The sequence below is a fragment of the Oncorhynchus mykiss genome, chromosome 27 (genome assembly GCF_057628025.1).
Source record: "Oncorhynchus mykiss isolate SJ-2025 chromosome 27, ASM5762802v1, whole genome shotgun sequence".
Lineage (NCBI taxonomy): Eukaryota > Metazoa > Chordata > Actinopteri > Salmoniformes > Salmonidae > Oncorhynchus > Oncorhynchus mykiss.
Window position 1 is genome coordinate 3,224,098 of NC_143048.1, and position 15,247 is coordinate 3,239,344.

The 15,247-nt window shown below is 39.1% G+C and overlaps 1 protein-coding gene across 1 annotated transcript in view; it reads right to left on the reverse strand.

The window, feature by feature from the left end:
* The window catches only part of LOC110507325 (beta-1,3-glucosyltransferase), a 186,150-nt gene that overhangs the window by 25,594 nt on the left and 145,309 nt on the right, over positions 1–15,247 (reverse strand). Inside the window, exon 9 of the mRNA XM_021587245.3 lies at positions 5,952–6,083. Within this exon, the coding sequence (XP_021442920.1) occupies positions 5,952–6,083 (132 nt within the window). The remainder of the gene's footprint in view (positions 1–5,951; positions 6,084–15,247) is intronic.

The window sequence follows — 15,247 nt, forward strand, 5'->3', positions numbered from 1 at the left end:
TACTGTTAATAAACAATGATTCATTGAAGATTGACTTTGAACGTCCCTGTGTAGAATTTCCACAAAAATGTGGCATCAAAGAACAGGATGATTGATTCTGCCTGCAGAGCTTTCCAGTGGGGATCTGTGAGGCCTATTTTATGAAGCACGAGGGAAATTCCCATCTGACCAAAAGAGGACGAGACCCGCCCAGACCAGACCCTTACTGTGAGCTGCCCAGGAGGAGACACATCATCCGCGAACAGGGTCCAGAGTAACAGGTATAACATGTCTCATTAGTAAAGAAAATAACATGTCTCAGAGGGTAACATGACTCATCAGTGGAGTTTGATGTTATAACATTATTATGTATGCGGAGATATGAAAGGAGAAAGTACTATTCCAGAATATGCTGTTACTAGAGAACACTAGTGTTAAGGAAGTATAATGGGTTACTAGAGATAAAGTAACATACAGTTGAAGTCGGAAGTTTACATACACTTAGGTTGGAGTCATTAAAACTCGTTTTTTCAACCACTCCACAAATTACTTGTTAAAAATAAATCTTAATCTTGACGCTACCCATCCCGGTACTGGGATAATTGTCATCAGCAACCGCTGAATAGCATAGCGCCACAGTCAAATAATATTACTAAAAATTATTAATATTCATGAAATCACAAGTGCGATATTGCAAAACACAGCTTAGCCTTTTGTTAATCCACCTGTCGTCTCAGATTTTGAAATGATGCTTTACCGCGAAAGCAAACCAAGCGTTTGTGTAAGTTTATCGATAGCATAACATAACATTATGTACACTAAGCATTAAGTAGCTAGGTCACGAAAATCAGAAAAGCAATCAAAAAAATTGTTTACCTTTGATGATCTTCGGATGTTTTCACTCACAAGACTCCCAGATACACAACAAACGTTCCTTTTGTTCCATAAAGATTATTTTTATACCCCAAATACCGACGTTTGTTTGTCGCGTTATGTTCAGAAATCCACAGGAAAAAGCGGTCACGACAACGCAGACAATGTATTTCAAATGTATTCCAAATAATATCCATAATGTCCACAGAAACATGTCAAACGTTTTCTATAATCAGTCCTCAAGTTGTTTTTAAAATATATATTCAATAATATATCAACAGAGTGTGTAGCTTTTTCAATAACAGCGGGAGAAACAATGGCCCGCTTTACTCAGTTGCGCAAAACTCACTCTGAGAGCCCCCACCTATCCACTTACGCAATGTGATCCTTCACGCTCATTTTTAAAAATAAAAGCATGAAACTATGTCTAAAGACTGTTGACACCTTAGGGAAGCCATAGAAAAAGGAATCTGGTTGATATCCCTTTAAATGGAGGATAGGCATGCTGAGGAACAGAGGTTTCAAAATAAGAGGCACTTCCTGATTGGATTTTCCTCAGGCTTTCGCCTGCAATTTCAGTTCTGTTATACTCACAAACAATATTTTTACAGTTTTGGAAACTTTAGAGTGTTTTCTAATTCAAATAAATAATCATAAATATTATGGATTTTAAACATTTAAGTACATATAAGTGTATTATATCGGCTGAAAGCTTAAATTCTTGTTAATCTAACTGTTGATTTACAGTAACTATTAGAGCAAAAACATGCCATGCGATTGTTTGAAGATGGCGCCCCACATCAAAATACTTTTCCACTGGCACAGGTTTCATACATTCACATACAAATACTAAATATTCACTTACATTTTGAAAATCATCCTCTGATTTGTCATCCAAAGGGTCCCAGCTATAACATGTAGTGTTGTTTTGTTAGATAAAATCCTTCTTTATATCCCAAATAGTCTGTTTAGTTTGCGCCATCGATTTGAGTAATCCACTCGTTCAAACTTTATTTCAACAAGTCAAACTACATTTCAATTTACTCCTCAGATACCCTAAAAGTTAATCAAACTATAATATTTATTTCGGAAAGAAGTATGTTCAATATGAAATCAATTTTAGCAGGTGCGTAATGTCTTCATGGCGCGCGCAAACAAAGACTGTGTCCTTCTACAAAAACTGTTATTTCTTATTCGTTTTTGAAGTTACAAGCATGAACATAGACTGCTGGCACCCTGTGGAAGCCATAGGAATTGCATCAAGGGAGCTAATTTTCAATATGACCTTTCTCTTGCATTATTAAAAGGATGGTCTCTACAAAAATAAAACAAATTCTGGATGGTTTTTCTTTGTATTTTTTCCAACCATATCTATTGTGTTATATTCTCCTACATTATTTGAACATTTATACAAAATTCCAAGGGTTTTGTTTCCAAAGGTACCAATTATATGCATATCCTGGCATCAGGACCTGAGCGACAGGCAGTTTACTTTGGGCACGTCATTCAGGCAGGAAACTTTTTTTAAAAGGGCCTAGTCCTAATTAAATTAACAAACTATAGCTTTGGCAAGTCGGTTAGGACATCTACTTTGTGAATGACACAATTAATTGTACCAACGATTGTTTACAGACAGATTATTTCACTTATAACTCACTGTATCACAATTTCAGTGGGTCAGAAGTTTACATACACTAAGTTGACTGTGCCTTTAAACAGATTGGAAAATTCCAGAAAATAATGTCATGGCATTGGAAGCTTCTAATAGACTAATTGGCATAATTTGAGTTAATTGGAGGTCGACCTATGGATGTATTTCAAGGTCTAACATCAAAGTCAGTGCCTCTTGGCTTGACATAATGGGAAAATCTAAAGAAATCAGCTTAGACCTCAGAAAATAAATTGTAGACCACAAGTCTGGTACATCCTTGGGAACAATTTCCAAACGCCTGAAGGTTTTTGGAGAAATGTCCTCTGGTCTGATGAAACAAAAATATAAATTAAATGATGTGGATATATCGAAGCAACATCTCAAGACATCAGTCAGGAAGTTAAAGCTTGTTGCAAATGGGTCTTCCAAATGGACAATGACCCCAAGCATACTTCCAAAGTTGTGGCAGAATGGCTTAAGGACAACAAAGTCAAGGTATTGGAGTGGCCATCACAAAGCACTGACCTCAATCCTATAGAAAATTTGTCGGCAGAAATGAAAAAGCATGTGCGAGCAAGGAGGCCTACAAACCTGACTCAGTAACATCAGCTCTGTCAGGAGGAATGGGACAACATTTACCCAACTTATTGTGGGAAGCTTGTTGAAGGCTACCAGAAACGTTTGACCCAAGTTAAACAATTTAAAGGCAATGCTACCAAATACTAATTGAGTGCATGTAAACTTCTGACCCACTAGGAATGTGATGAAAGAAATAGAAGCTGAAATAAATAATTCTCTCTACTACTATTCTGACATTTCACATTCTTAAAATAAAAGTGGTGATCCAACTGACCTAAGACAGGGAATGTTTACTAGAATTAAAGGTCAGGAATTGTGAAAAACTGAGTTTAAATGTAGTTGGCTAAGGTGTGTGTAAACTTCCGACTTCAACTGTATGAAGGGTATCATGGGTTATTAGAGTTTTCATGAAGTAATAATAGAAATAATAACATACAACTTGCACAGTCACAGAGAAATGAGTAGCATAATGGGTTACTAGATTTGATAAAGTAACAATGTATGAATGTATAATGATTAATCAAGTTTAACTTGCTAGGTAGAGACTTAGTATGGACAGAGCACACCATCTATAGGGGACTGATAGACAGTGCCAGCCCAGTTATAGTGAAAGTTGATCCCAGAAAGAGATTCTTGTCTCGAGAGCTGAAAAAGGAAGCTCCCTCCAAAGTGTATCTCTTCCCTTCTGAATTGGCAGATGTATTTCATAAAGTCAGGGCATTAGATGTTCATCTTAAAATAATATACATTTAATAAGTGTGAAGCAGAAAGTGAATATCCAACAGAAATTTGAAATAAATATAGAGTGACATAGTTAGGGTAGACAAAATTATAAACAATGCCTTCTAATATGGAGAAAGTTATCATGTTTGTTTTGTTTTGATTTTAAACCTTGCAATAGGGGGGAAAGCAGAACATTGTTTGAGAGTGATCCAAGTATATTAGCAGTAGATATTAAGAACGTCTTCCTATTGGGAAGAAGAGAATCCTAGTTGAGGGAAACAGATATGGAGACTCGTGAAAGTAACAAAGTGATAGCACTCAATATGAGGTCACATTACAAACAGAGGGATTGAGCATTGGGGCTGACATCTGGTGTTTGGGTTAGAGATACGTTTCCTGTGGAACAATAGATAGCAGCAAGTGCTAACTGAACTCAAACAGACTATGGGACACAGTTGGGAAATGTGGGAGAGAGGAATGAAGAATTGAATAAGATACGTTTTTGACAAGTTCCAATTATTATTACTTAATTCTATAGTTTGGGTAGAACAAATGTAATGTCATCTAAAACTATTTGTTTCCAATACATGGAACTGTGTCCAGATTTGAAGTAGATTCAAATAAAACATTTTGTACTGAATATTGAGCTGATAAGCCAGCACAAACTTTTTGAAGGACCTAGTAGAGTTGTCAAACAACAGGTTTCATATTATGACTAGTTTAGGTCTCAGGGACTGTCCGTACAGAACATATGCCAATGCAACAGGTAAAAATGATAAGATTACAAAAAGAGGATCTGGGATGGTTATCTTTAGAAGGTGCCTATTCCGCTTAATGGGACACCATATCATCTGATGTGTCTGAAGTATAATTCTGTGTAGGCATGGCTTAAGACTTCCTGCCCAAGATGCAGTTAACTCAATTAAGATTAAGAATTTTTTGGACTGATGATGTGCAAACTAAGTACATGTTTATTTTCTTTCTTCCAGGACTGATGGAATGTCTGCTACCAAGTTTTTTTTAATCATGTTTATAATGTTAAATGCTTTCCGAGGCAGGTGCCTTGGGAGTTAGTATGAAGCTACCCAGATTGAGTTGTTAAGGGAACTCCCAAATTAAGTAAGGCCTAACCATTTTGTTTGTTTTTACCTGCTATGAATATTTGTTAGTGGTGTTAATACTGGTTTATTGTGTGGGGTCTTGTTATTTTGGTTTTAATTGGTTTTTCACAGGTTAGAAATGATGCACCTTAAAGGGCACACAAATGAAAGTATCTATTGTCAGAAATGTGGTTGCACACATTCTCTTGTTAAGAAATGTAAGGAAAAATCCAATGTAAACCTGATACACAAAATGTTTGAAATATTTTTAAGTAATGTCTGAGATACAGGGAAAAAAACACTCAGTTAATGGGGTTGAATGACCTCTGACCTCTGTTATGACTTTCTGGTGAGGCTTGATTACTCTCAGTAAAAATACTTAAATGGGCAATGTAAACACTAAGAAGTTTATAATTTATCAATAGTCCTACGTGTGATTGGGATCACGAGAAGGACAGAGAGAGATCGCTGTCCCTGAATGAGGGAACACTTGTCTGTAGTCTATTTTACTATTGCTTGAATAACCTTATAGGATACAATGAAGTTAAGATGGAGTCATCAAGGGTTGTAATTCTCATTTATTTGTTACACATGAATCCCGAAAAGCGGTACAAGGTGTGATACCAACACGGCTCTTGAGGACGCCAGCTGCCCGACGCTGTAAAACAGAAATCCAGCATGGAATTTCCTGCTGAAGAGTGTCTCATCCAGGAATGTAAAGTACTGGAAGAAGATGTGAGGGTTCTCTAAAATAACGCTTGAGGGAAAAAGAGGATTTGGACAATGAAGTAATCCTGAGATTCCTCTCCAACTCTCTGATAGTTTGCATGCATAAAGACTGACATAATCATCGTTCCTGTGTGAGACCAGGGGGGTGTTGCAGATTTGGGCCAAAAGCATGTATCTGCCCCTTTGTGACTATTCCATTGGTGCAATGCCGGTTAAACCCCAATCAAGTGCACCAAGTAAGAAAAAAAAACTATTCAACCCAGATCTGTGGTCAATAATGGACCTGTGATGTACAGTATGCACAACTTGGTACCTACACACAGGGGAGCAGGACTGCTGAGGGTGGTAGCACAGTGTTGGGCAGTGGGAGAGTGTTCTGGCTCAGTACACAGCTCTGGGACTGCCGTCAGACGAGGCCCTTGGCCATTCTCCCAGATATACAGAGCTACCTGCAACAACATGGGAAGATACTGTTACTATTTTTTTCAGCTGCTCATGTAAACACATTTTTTCTTGAGGCAAGCCGAAATCGGTAGTTGAAGTCTATGCCCCTTCGTCGGAAATTTGTCAACAGTACGGATTCTTCTATTAAATGTTTGTTGTCATTCAACGAGAGACCAATCGTTTTCAAACATCTTAAGATCTACTCGACAAAAACGTCAAAATGATGACAGATTTCTTGAGTTATCTTAGAATAATTCAAACTTTTTTGAGAAAGTGGCTATGGCGTCTCATCGTGTACAAACAGTACTCTCGCTGCTTTTTCTTGTTTTTCTAGCTTAAGTCTTTTAAAGGAGTATGCGAGCACACTCGTTCAGTTAGGCGCCAGCCAAACCAAAGCATTTCGCTCAGAGCAATACAAATTGCTCTGAGAAAAATATATTGTTCAACAAGTTGTAAAATAAATGTTAAAAAATGTCAAAATTATTGGCACCCTTGTTTTCAGGTTTTCAATGGAGTTCATGTCCGGAGACTGATGGCCATTGCAAAATGTTTATTTTGTGGTCAATTAAACATTTCTGTGTGGATTTTGATGTGTGCCTGGGGTCATTGTCTTGCTGGAAGATCCACTTGATGCCAAGTTTCAACCTCCCGGCAGAGGCAACCAGGTTTTTGGCTAAAATGTCCTACTAGTTCATAATGCCATTGACTTCAGAAAGGGCCCCAGGACCAGTGGCAGCAAAACATCTCCAATAACATCAAAGATCAACCACTATATCTTACAGTAGATATTAGGTTATTTTCCACATATGCATCCTTCTGTCGAGCCAAACCCACCACTGTTGTGTGTGTGGAGAAAGAGCTCCATTTTCATCTCATCTGACCATAAGCACCCGGTTCCAATCCAAGTGACAATGATGTTTAGCAAATTCTAGGTGTTTACATTTGTTGGTTGCTCTCAATAAAGACATTTCTATGGCAACCCTTCCAAATACCCTATTGGCTTGGAGGTGGCGTCTAATATTAGATTTGATGACCCCAAGATGCGACCAAGTTCTGTAATTCTCCAACTGTGGCCCTTGGACTTTTCTTTGCCTCCCGAACATCTTCTCTGTGTGTTTAGCAAGTTTAGCATGGTTCCAGTGGTTTAAAACTTCTTAATTGTTGCCCTAATAGTGGTAAGTGGTATATTTAGTTTTCAGTTGTTTTTACATACCCATTGCCTGATTTATGAAAGTCAAAAACCATTTCAATCTTATCATTTGTGAGTTATTTGGATTTTACATGCGTGTTACCTCTTTTTTAATGCCTCAGTGAAACAGGTAGCCATGAATAGCCACAATACAGTTATTTAATTTGAGATTAAAGAGGTCCTAAACAACCCAAATCATGTTTTTCATGAAATTTGATGATATTTGGATGAAACCAGATTAAAGTAGGATGACCAAAGTAGGACATTTTTTTATTTTCTTCTACATTAATAAAGTTTCCAAAAATACCGATTTCCGATTGTTATGAAAACTTGAAATCTGCCCTAATCGGCCATTCCTATTAATCGGTCGACCTCAAAATAGCTAAGTAGCTAGTAAACTGGTGTCCATTTCTGCAGCGTGTCAGCAAATATAATTACAGGTTTCCCCTAAGGCAAAGATACTTATAGGTTTTAGCTTTTTTCTGTGTCTGGTGTTAGCTAGTAACTGGTTAGCTAGGTCTACAGCCAACATAGAACAAAAGCGAGGAAAGGGCTTCCCAAAACTCCAACGCAGTTGTCATGTCATTACATCAAGAGACACATCAAACATAAGATTCATACAAACTTCTTGACAACGTTGATAGTCATAATATATGAACATTGTCTGGCAGTCAACATACACAGTATATTTAATGAAAAGTACCCAGACCTCAAGCTGTACATTTTCAACTGAAATTGTCCATGATGAACTTGCTAGCTAGTTTAATTATACAGCTAACATTTTTGTCTATATTGATGCTGTTACAATAACCAAACAGTTGGATAAAAAAAAGTATCATTATGAAACCATGATGTGATGGATGATAGGATTGGATGTTGCATGCAATTTCAATGTTGTTTGATTTGCATTGTGTAGCAGCAAATTTTCTGGAGATAATCTCACTGCAACACCACATTCATGTTGCTTGACATAGGCGTTTTCAAAGAACCGTCAGTCAAGGTGACCACCCCACCTACTTGGCCTACTAGCTCCCCACACACTCAGTCTGTCTTTCAGACTTCATGGTAGTTTTTAGATCTAGAGAACTCCTGATATCGCCAGGTGTGATAAGTATATTATTTGTCTTGATATATTGTCTATTACTGTCTTTTTGCTAGCTAGGGCCATCTACTTTAAGTCCTGCCTGTCTTCCCAGTAGCCTAGTTGGTGTGTGAACTGCTGACTGCAGATAGTTGTTGACACATCAACCAGGATCAAGGGGCAGGGCAATTTGTAACTTGTTTTGGTAATCAGTGGCTGTATTAGAGTGGGAGTGGTTTCTCCTCTCCTAGGCAATCAGCAATTAGTACAGAAAAGTGTTCTCTTCACCTCTACTAAGCAATTAACAATTTGTTTAGTCTCCCCTGGTTTCTCAGCGGCAGCTGTAAGCGGCGGTCGTGTCAGTGGTGGTCTCGTCAGCAAAACTAAGACCGTCGCCGAAACAAAGACGGTCCTGCCAAGTTGTTAGAGGAAGGAAAGAGTGAATGGCTCCACACCACTCTCTCACTTGAGTATCTTAGATAGTTATTGTATCTAATTTTGCTATTTTGTAGTTTTGGTAACTACAGTATATACAATAGCATATGGACACCCCTTCAAACTAGTGAATTCATCTATTTCAGCCACACCCGTTGCTGACAGGTACATAAAATTGAGCACACGGCCATGCAATCTCCATAGACAAACATTGACAGTAGAATGGCTGTACTGAAGAGCTCAATGAGTTTCAACGTGGCACCGTCATGGGACACCACCTTTCCAACAAGTCTGTTTGTCAAATTTCTGCCCTGTTAGAGCTGCCCAGGTCAACTGTAAGTGCTGTTATTGTGAAGTGGAAATGTCTAGGAGCAACAACAGCTCAGCAGGGAAGTGGTAGGCCACACAAGCTAACAGAACAAGTAAAATGTGTCTGTCCTCCGTTGCAACACTCACTACTGAGTTCCAAACTGCCTGGGGAAGGCCCTTTCCTGTTTCAGCATGACAATGCCCCCGTGCATAAAGCGAGGTCCATACAGAAATGGTTTGTCATGATCGGTGTGGAAGACCTTGACTGGCCTGCACAGAGCCCTGACCTCAACCCCATCGAACACCGTCGGGAAGAATTAGAACGCCGACTGCGAGTCAGGCCTAATCGCCCAACATTAGTGCCCGACCTCACTAATGCGCTTGTGAAAGAAAGTCCCCGCAGCAATGTTCCAACATCTAGTGAAAAGCCTTACCAGAAGGAGTGGAGGCTGTTATAGCAGTAAAGCGGAACAAACTCCATATTAATGACAATGATTTTGGAATGAGATGTTCAACGAACAGATGTCCAAATACCTAAAAAAAAAAAAAAAATTGCATATAATATAGCTACATTTTTTAAATACATTTTTTTTGTACTTTTTGCTTATCTTTTTCAAGGGTGGCAATCATTTTGGATATGACTGTGCATGGGGAATTGGTCTAAAATGATAATGTTGCTAGATGTTGGCAGTTGCTAATTTAACAAAAAACTAAACAAACAAAAAGGTGTGGATTGCAGTCATTTTCTATTTAATTTAACCTTTATTTAACAAGGCAAGTCAACTAAGAACAAGTTACATGATTGAGTCTTGGAATGTAGAGATGGAGATAAAACTGTCTAGTTTTAGTGGTTTTTGCAGCTCGGTCCAGTCGCTAGCTGTAGCAAAATAAAAAGAGGAGTGACCCAGGGATGTGTGTGCTTTGGGGACCTTCAACAGAATGTGACTGGCAGAATGGATGCTGTGGAGGATGAGGGTTGCAGTAGGCATCTCAGATAGGGGAAGTGAGGTCTAAGAGGATTTTTATAAATAAGCATAAATCTTTGTAATCTAGCAAGGGTAAAATGGTCATCTTAATCAGGGTCAGTTTGGCAGCTGGGGTGAAAGAGGAGTGATTACGATAGAGAAAACCATGTCTAGATTTAACCTTAGACTGCAGCTTTCGATATGAGCTGAGAGAAGGACAGTGTACAGTCTATGAAAATAGCAGCACAACATTGCTTAGAGTCAAAAGCAGTGACACATCCATAACTTGAGCAGAAACCAGATTGCATCCCAGAGAGAATACTATAGACATCAACAAAGCTCGTTGATTATTGTCAAGTTTTTCCAACACTTGATAAACAGGGCAAGATAGAAATTGGGCTATAACAGTTATGATCAGCTTTATCTCACCCTTTAACCACTACAGGATCAGGACGATTAAGCTAAGCTAGGCTAATGTGATTAGCATGATGTTGTAAGTAACATTTGCAGAAAACTTAAATTCTTGTTAATCTAACTGCACTGTCCAATTTACAGTAGCTATTACAGTAAAATAATACCATGCTCTTATTTGAGGAGAGTGCACAATTATGAATTTGAAAAGTTATTAATAAACAAATTAGGCACATTTGGGCAGTCTTGATACAAAATGTTGAACAGAAATGCAATGGTTCTTTGGATCAGTCTAAAACTTTAAAATACACTCTTGCCATCTTGTGGCCAAAATCGCGACTGGGCTTGAATAATACATTATGGCGTCTCTCTTGCATTTCAAAGATGATTGTATAAAAAAAAAAAGTATTTTTCTTTGTATTATCTTTTACCAGATCTAATGTGTTATATTCTCCTACATTTATTTCACATTTCCACCAACTTCTAAGTATTTCCTTTCAAATGGTATCAAGAATATGCATATCCTTGCTTCAGGTCCTGAGCTACATTTGGGTATGTCATTTTAGGTGACAATTTTTTTTAAAAGGGACGGATCCTTAAGAGGCATGTCCCAGTTTAGGTCACCTAGCAGGACACTAGATGTCACTCCGAGTCCTTTCAAGGTAAGGAAGCAAATATCTAAGTATGCAAAAATTGCTGAACTATCACGTTATGTCATTGTATAAACTGTTGCCTTACTGCTGCACATTTGAATGTTCTAATAATAAAGTGAAATATATACATAAACAGACATATCGGCATCATTATCATAATTAATAATCAAGTAATAAAACCATTTTAATTTGGAGGTTTGAGAGAAATTCCCCAACCCTCCCTTCCCTGTGAATTCCACTAAATCTTTTTCAACGGTCAATAAGGTATGAGTTATACGTTATTTAGGTAACAGTCATCCACCGTTGCCCGGCCTTCCATAGAAATACAGGTTTTATAGAAATATAGCAGAAATAAAGCAGTACGTAATTTTTTGTGTGTCCACAAGTTTGCACCTACACTGGGAATTAGTGGGGACCTGTGCTGGGAACCCTGTGAGCTGAGATGGAAGGCATGCATGGTGAGACTTTGGAATCGACTGTTGGATATGCCAATTGCCAGAATAGCCAGCAAAAGTTTTCAATGGGTTCTCTCCATACGGGAAAGCCTGGGCATCCGAAATGTCTGACCTTTTCCAACAGTCTGACTGTGAACATACATACGAAAACCAAATTAAGGTAGACATAGATGCTTTAAAAAACAACTGACGATGCAATATGAAAAGAAAATGGGTGGAGGAGATTAATCATGAACCTAAATAATTATTGACAAACTTTTGTTTGATTAGGAACAAATTGTTGCGTGAGAGATACTCTACATGGCCATAAGTATGAGGGCAACTGCTCGTCGAACCTTTGCTGCTATAACAGCCTTCACTATTCTGGGAAGGTTTTCCACTAGATGTTGGAACATTGCTGAGGGGACTTGTTTTCATTCAGTCACAAGAGCGTTGATGTCGGACACTGATGTTGGGCGATTAGGCCTCGCAGTTCGAGTTCCAATTCATCCCAAAGGTGCTCGATGGGGTTGTGCAAGCCAGTCAAGTTCTGCCAGTCAAGTTCTTCCACACCGATCTCGACAAACCATTTCTGTATGGACCTCGCTTTGTGCACGGGGGCATTGTCATGCTGAAACAGGAAAGGGCTTTCCCCACACTGTTGCCACAAAGTTGGAAGGACAGTCTAGAATATCATTGTATGTTGTAATGTTAAGATTTACCCTCACTGGAACTAAGGGGCCTAGCCCAAACCATGAAAAACAGCCCCTGACCATCATTCTTCCTCCACCAAAGTTTACAGTTGGCACTATGCATTCAGGCAGGTAGCGTTCTCCTGGCATCCAACAAACCCAGATTCATCCGTCGGACTGCCAGATAGTGATGTATTACTCCGGAAAATGCATTTCCAATGCTCCAGAGTCCAATGGTGGCGAGCTTTACACCACTCCAGCCAACACTTGGCATTGCCATAATTATCTTAGACTTATGGAAACCCATTTCATGAAGCTCCTGACAAACAGTTATTGTGCTGACATTGCTTCTAGAGGCAGTTTGGAACTCGGTACTGAGTGTTGCAACCGAGGACAGACAATTTTTACGCACTACATGCTTCAGCACTTGACGTTCTGTGAGCTTGATGGCCTACCACTTTGCGGCTGAGACATTGTTGTTCATAGACATAACAGCACTTGCAGTTGACCAGGGCAGCTCTAGCAGGGCAGAAATGTGAAAAACTGACTTGTTGGAAAGGTGGCATCCTCTGATGGTGGAGGTTGAAAGTCACTGAGCTCTTCAGTACAAGCCATTCTACTGACAATGTTTGTCTATAGACATTGCATGGCTATGTGCTCAATTTTGTACACCTGTCATCAATGGGTGTGGCTGTAATAGCCAAATGCACCAATATGAAGGGGTGTCCATAGTGTATGTTATGTACACCCTACTTAAAAGCAGGAGTTTTTTTAAAAAACCTTCATTTAACTAGGCAAGTCAGTTAAGAACAAATTCTTATTTTCAATGACGGCCTAGGAACAGTGGATTAACTGCCTTGCTCAAGGGCTCAAGGGCCGTTGTATATTGGTCACATACCACAAACCCCCAAGGTGCCTTATTGCTATTATTAACTGGTTACCAAGGTAATTAGAGTAGTAAAAATACATATTTTGTCATACCAGTGCTATTCGGTCTGATATACAGTGCATTCGGAAAGTATTCAGACCCCTTTACCTTTTCCACATTTTGTTACGTTACAGCCTTATTATAAAATGGAGAGAATGTACATTCTTCCTCATCAATCTACACTCTCAGACCATGAGAAACAATATTCTCAGGGCTGATGAAACCAAGATTGAACTCTTTGGCCTGAATGTCAAGCGTCACGTCTGGAGAAAACCTGGCACAATCCCTATGGTGAAGCATAGTGGTGGCAGAATCCTTGATGAAAACCTATGGATCACGCTGTTTCCAGTTTGTCAGCATTCAGTGTTCATGGGCCAATTTGGAGCAAAACTGTTTGGCACTTAGTAGAAACCGAGCATCCGTGCAGAGCTTTTTAAAGTACCATTCCATGCAAGCACTGATACAGGATACCACTGGCCAGCTACCTAGGACCTGGGATGGAGGTTTTGATGCAGTCAAGGAGGGAACATGGATGTTGTCAGATTGGTACAGATTTTATTACACTAACCGCAACACTTACGAGCCCAATAACACTGGAGTAGGAAAGGACTGTCTGGAGATGAAAGCTGCAAGTGAGAAGCGCTGGTTCGACGTGCCCAGTGAGTTCGTGTTTGCCTCTCTCTGTTCCAGAAAAATGTAGGCTACGAAATTACACAGCTACTTCACCTCCACCTCCAGGGGACAACATACTACACTTCAATATCAAACCAAGATTTGTAAATCACTGCAGCTCACCATAATGACAAATAAAACCTGTAATCACAAAAAAAGAAGCTAGCCACCAAGCTAATGATTAGCTAGCATGCCATGTCTAACATTTCAAAACACTGTGACAGCAGTATTTACAACAAACGGCAAACATTTGGCTACCAAAATGAAGTTCAATGCAGACATTTATACCAAGTCATTATCTGCTGTTAGCTAGCTACTGTTTTGGTAGGCTAATCTTTCAAGTTAGCTAATGTTAGAAAAGCTTGTGATGAAACTGTGATGTTGATAATTCTGCTTTTGAAATTAAAGATAAATGACATACTCTGATGTATTAATAAATTTTTTGATGCAGTTAGTTCGCTAATGATTAACAAGTTGTCATGGCACATCAGTTAGCCACTGGTAAATGTGCGATTTGTACCAAAGTTAGAATAAGTCAAAGAAGTCAAAGCTATTTAACATTAATAACAAAATAATACTTATAGCACACACAAGCTATTTTTAAACAATAAAGATCATTTCTCAATAACATGAACTACCATCACTACAAATAATGTGTTAATAATAAACCCTTAACATACCATCAATATTCATTATTACCCCTTTACTCACATGAAACTGTCCTAACAGACCATTTGTTAATGAATGGTTTAGACGCAGGGACTTATTTTTGTATTTGTACTTATTAAGGATCCCCATTGCTGCCAAGGTATCAGCTACTCTTCTTGGGGTCCAGCAACATTAGGGCAGTTACAGTGGGGCAAACAAGTATTTAGTCAGCCACTCCAGGACCTTGAAATGCTTCTTACGAAGCCACTCCTTCGTTGCTCGGGCGGTGTGTTTGGGATCTTTGTCATGCTGAAAGACCCAGCCATGTTTCATCTTCAATGCTCTTGCTGATGGAAGGAGGTTTTCACTCAAAATCTCACGATACATGGCCCCATTCATTCTTTCCTTTACACGGATCAGTCGTCCTGGTCCCTTTGCAGAAAAACAGCCTCAAAGCATGATGTTTCCACCCCCATGCTTCACAGTAGGTATAGTGTTCTTTGGATGGAACACACACACCATTCTTTGTCCTACAAACACGACAAGTTGAGTTTTTACCAAAAAGTTATATTTTGGTTTTATCTGACCATATGACATTCTCCCAATCTTCTTCTGGATCATCCAAATGCTCTCTAGCAAACTTCAGACGGGCCTGGACATGTACTGGCTTAAGCAGGGGGACACGTCTGGCACTGCAGGATTTGAGTCACTGGCGGCGTAGTGTGTGATGGTAGGCTTTGTTACTTTGGTCC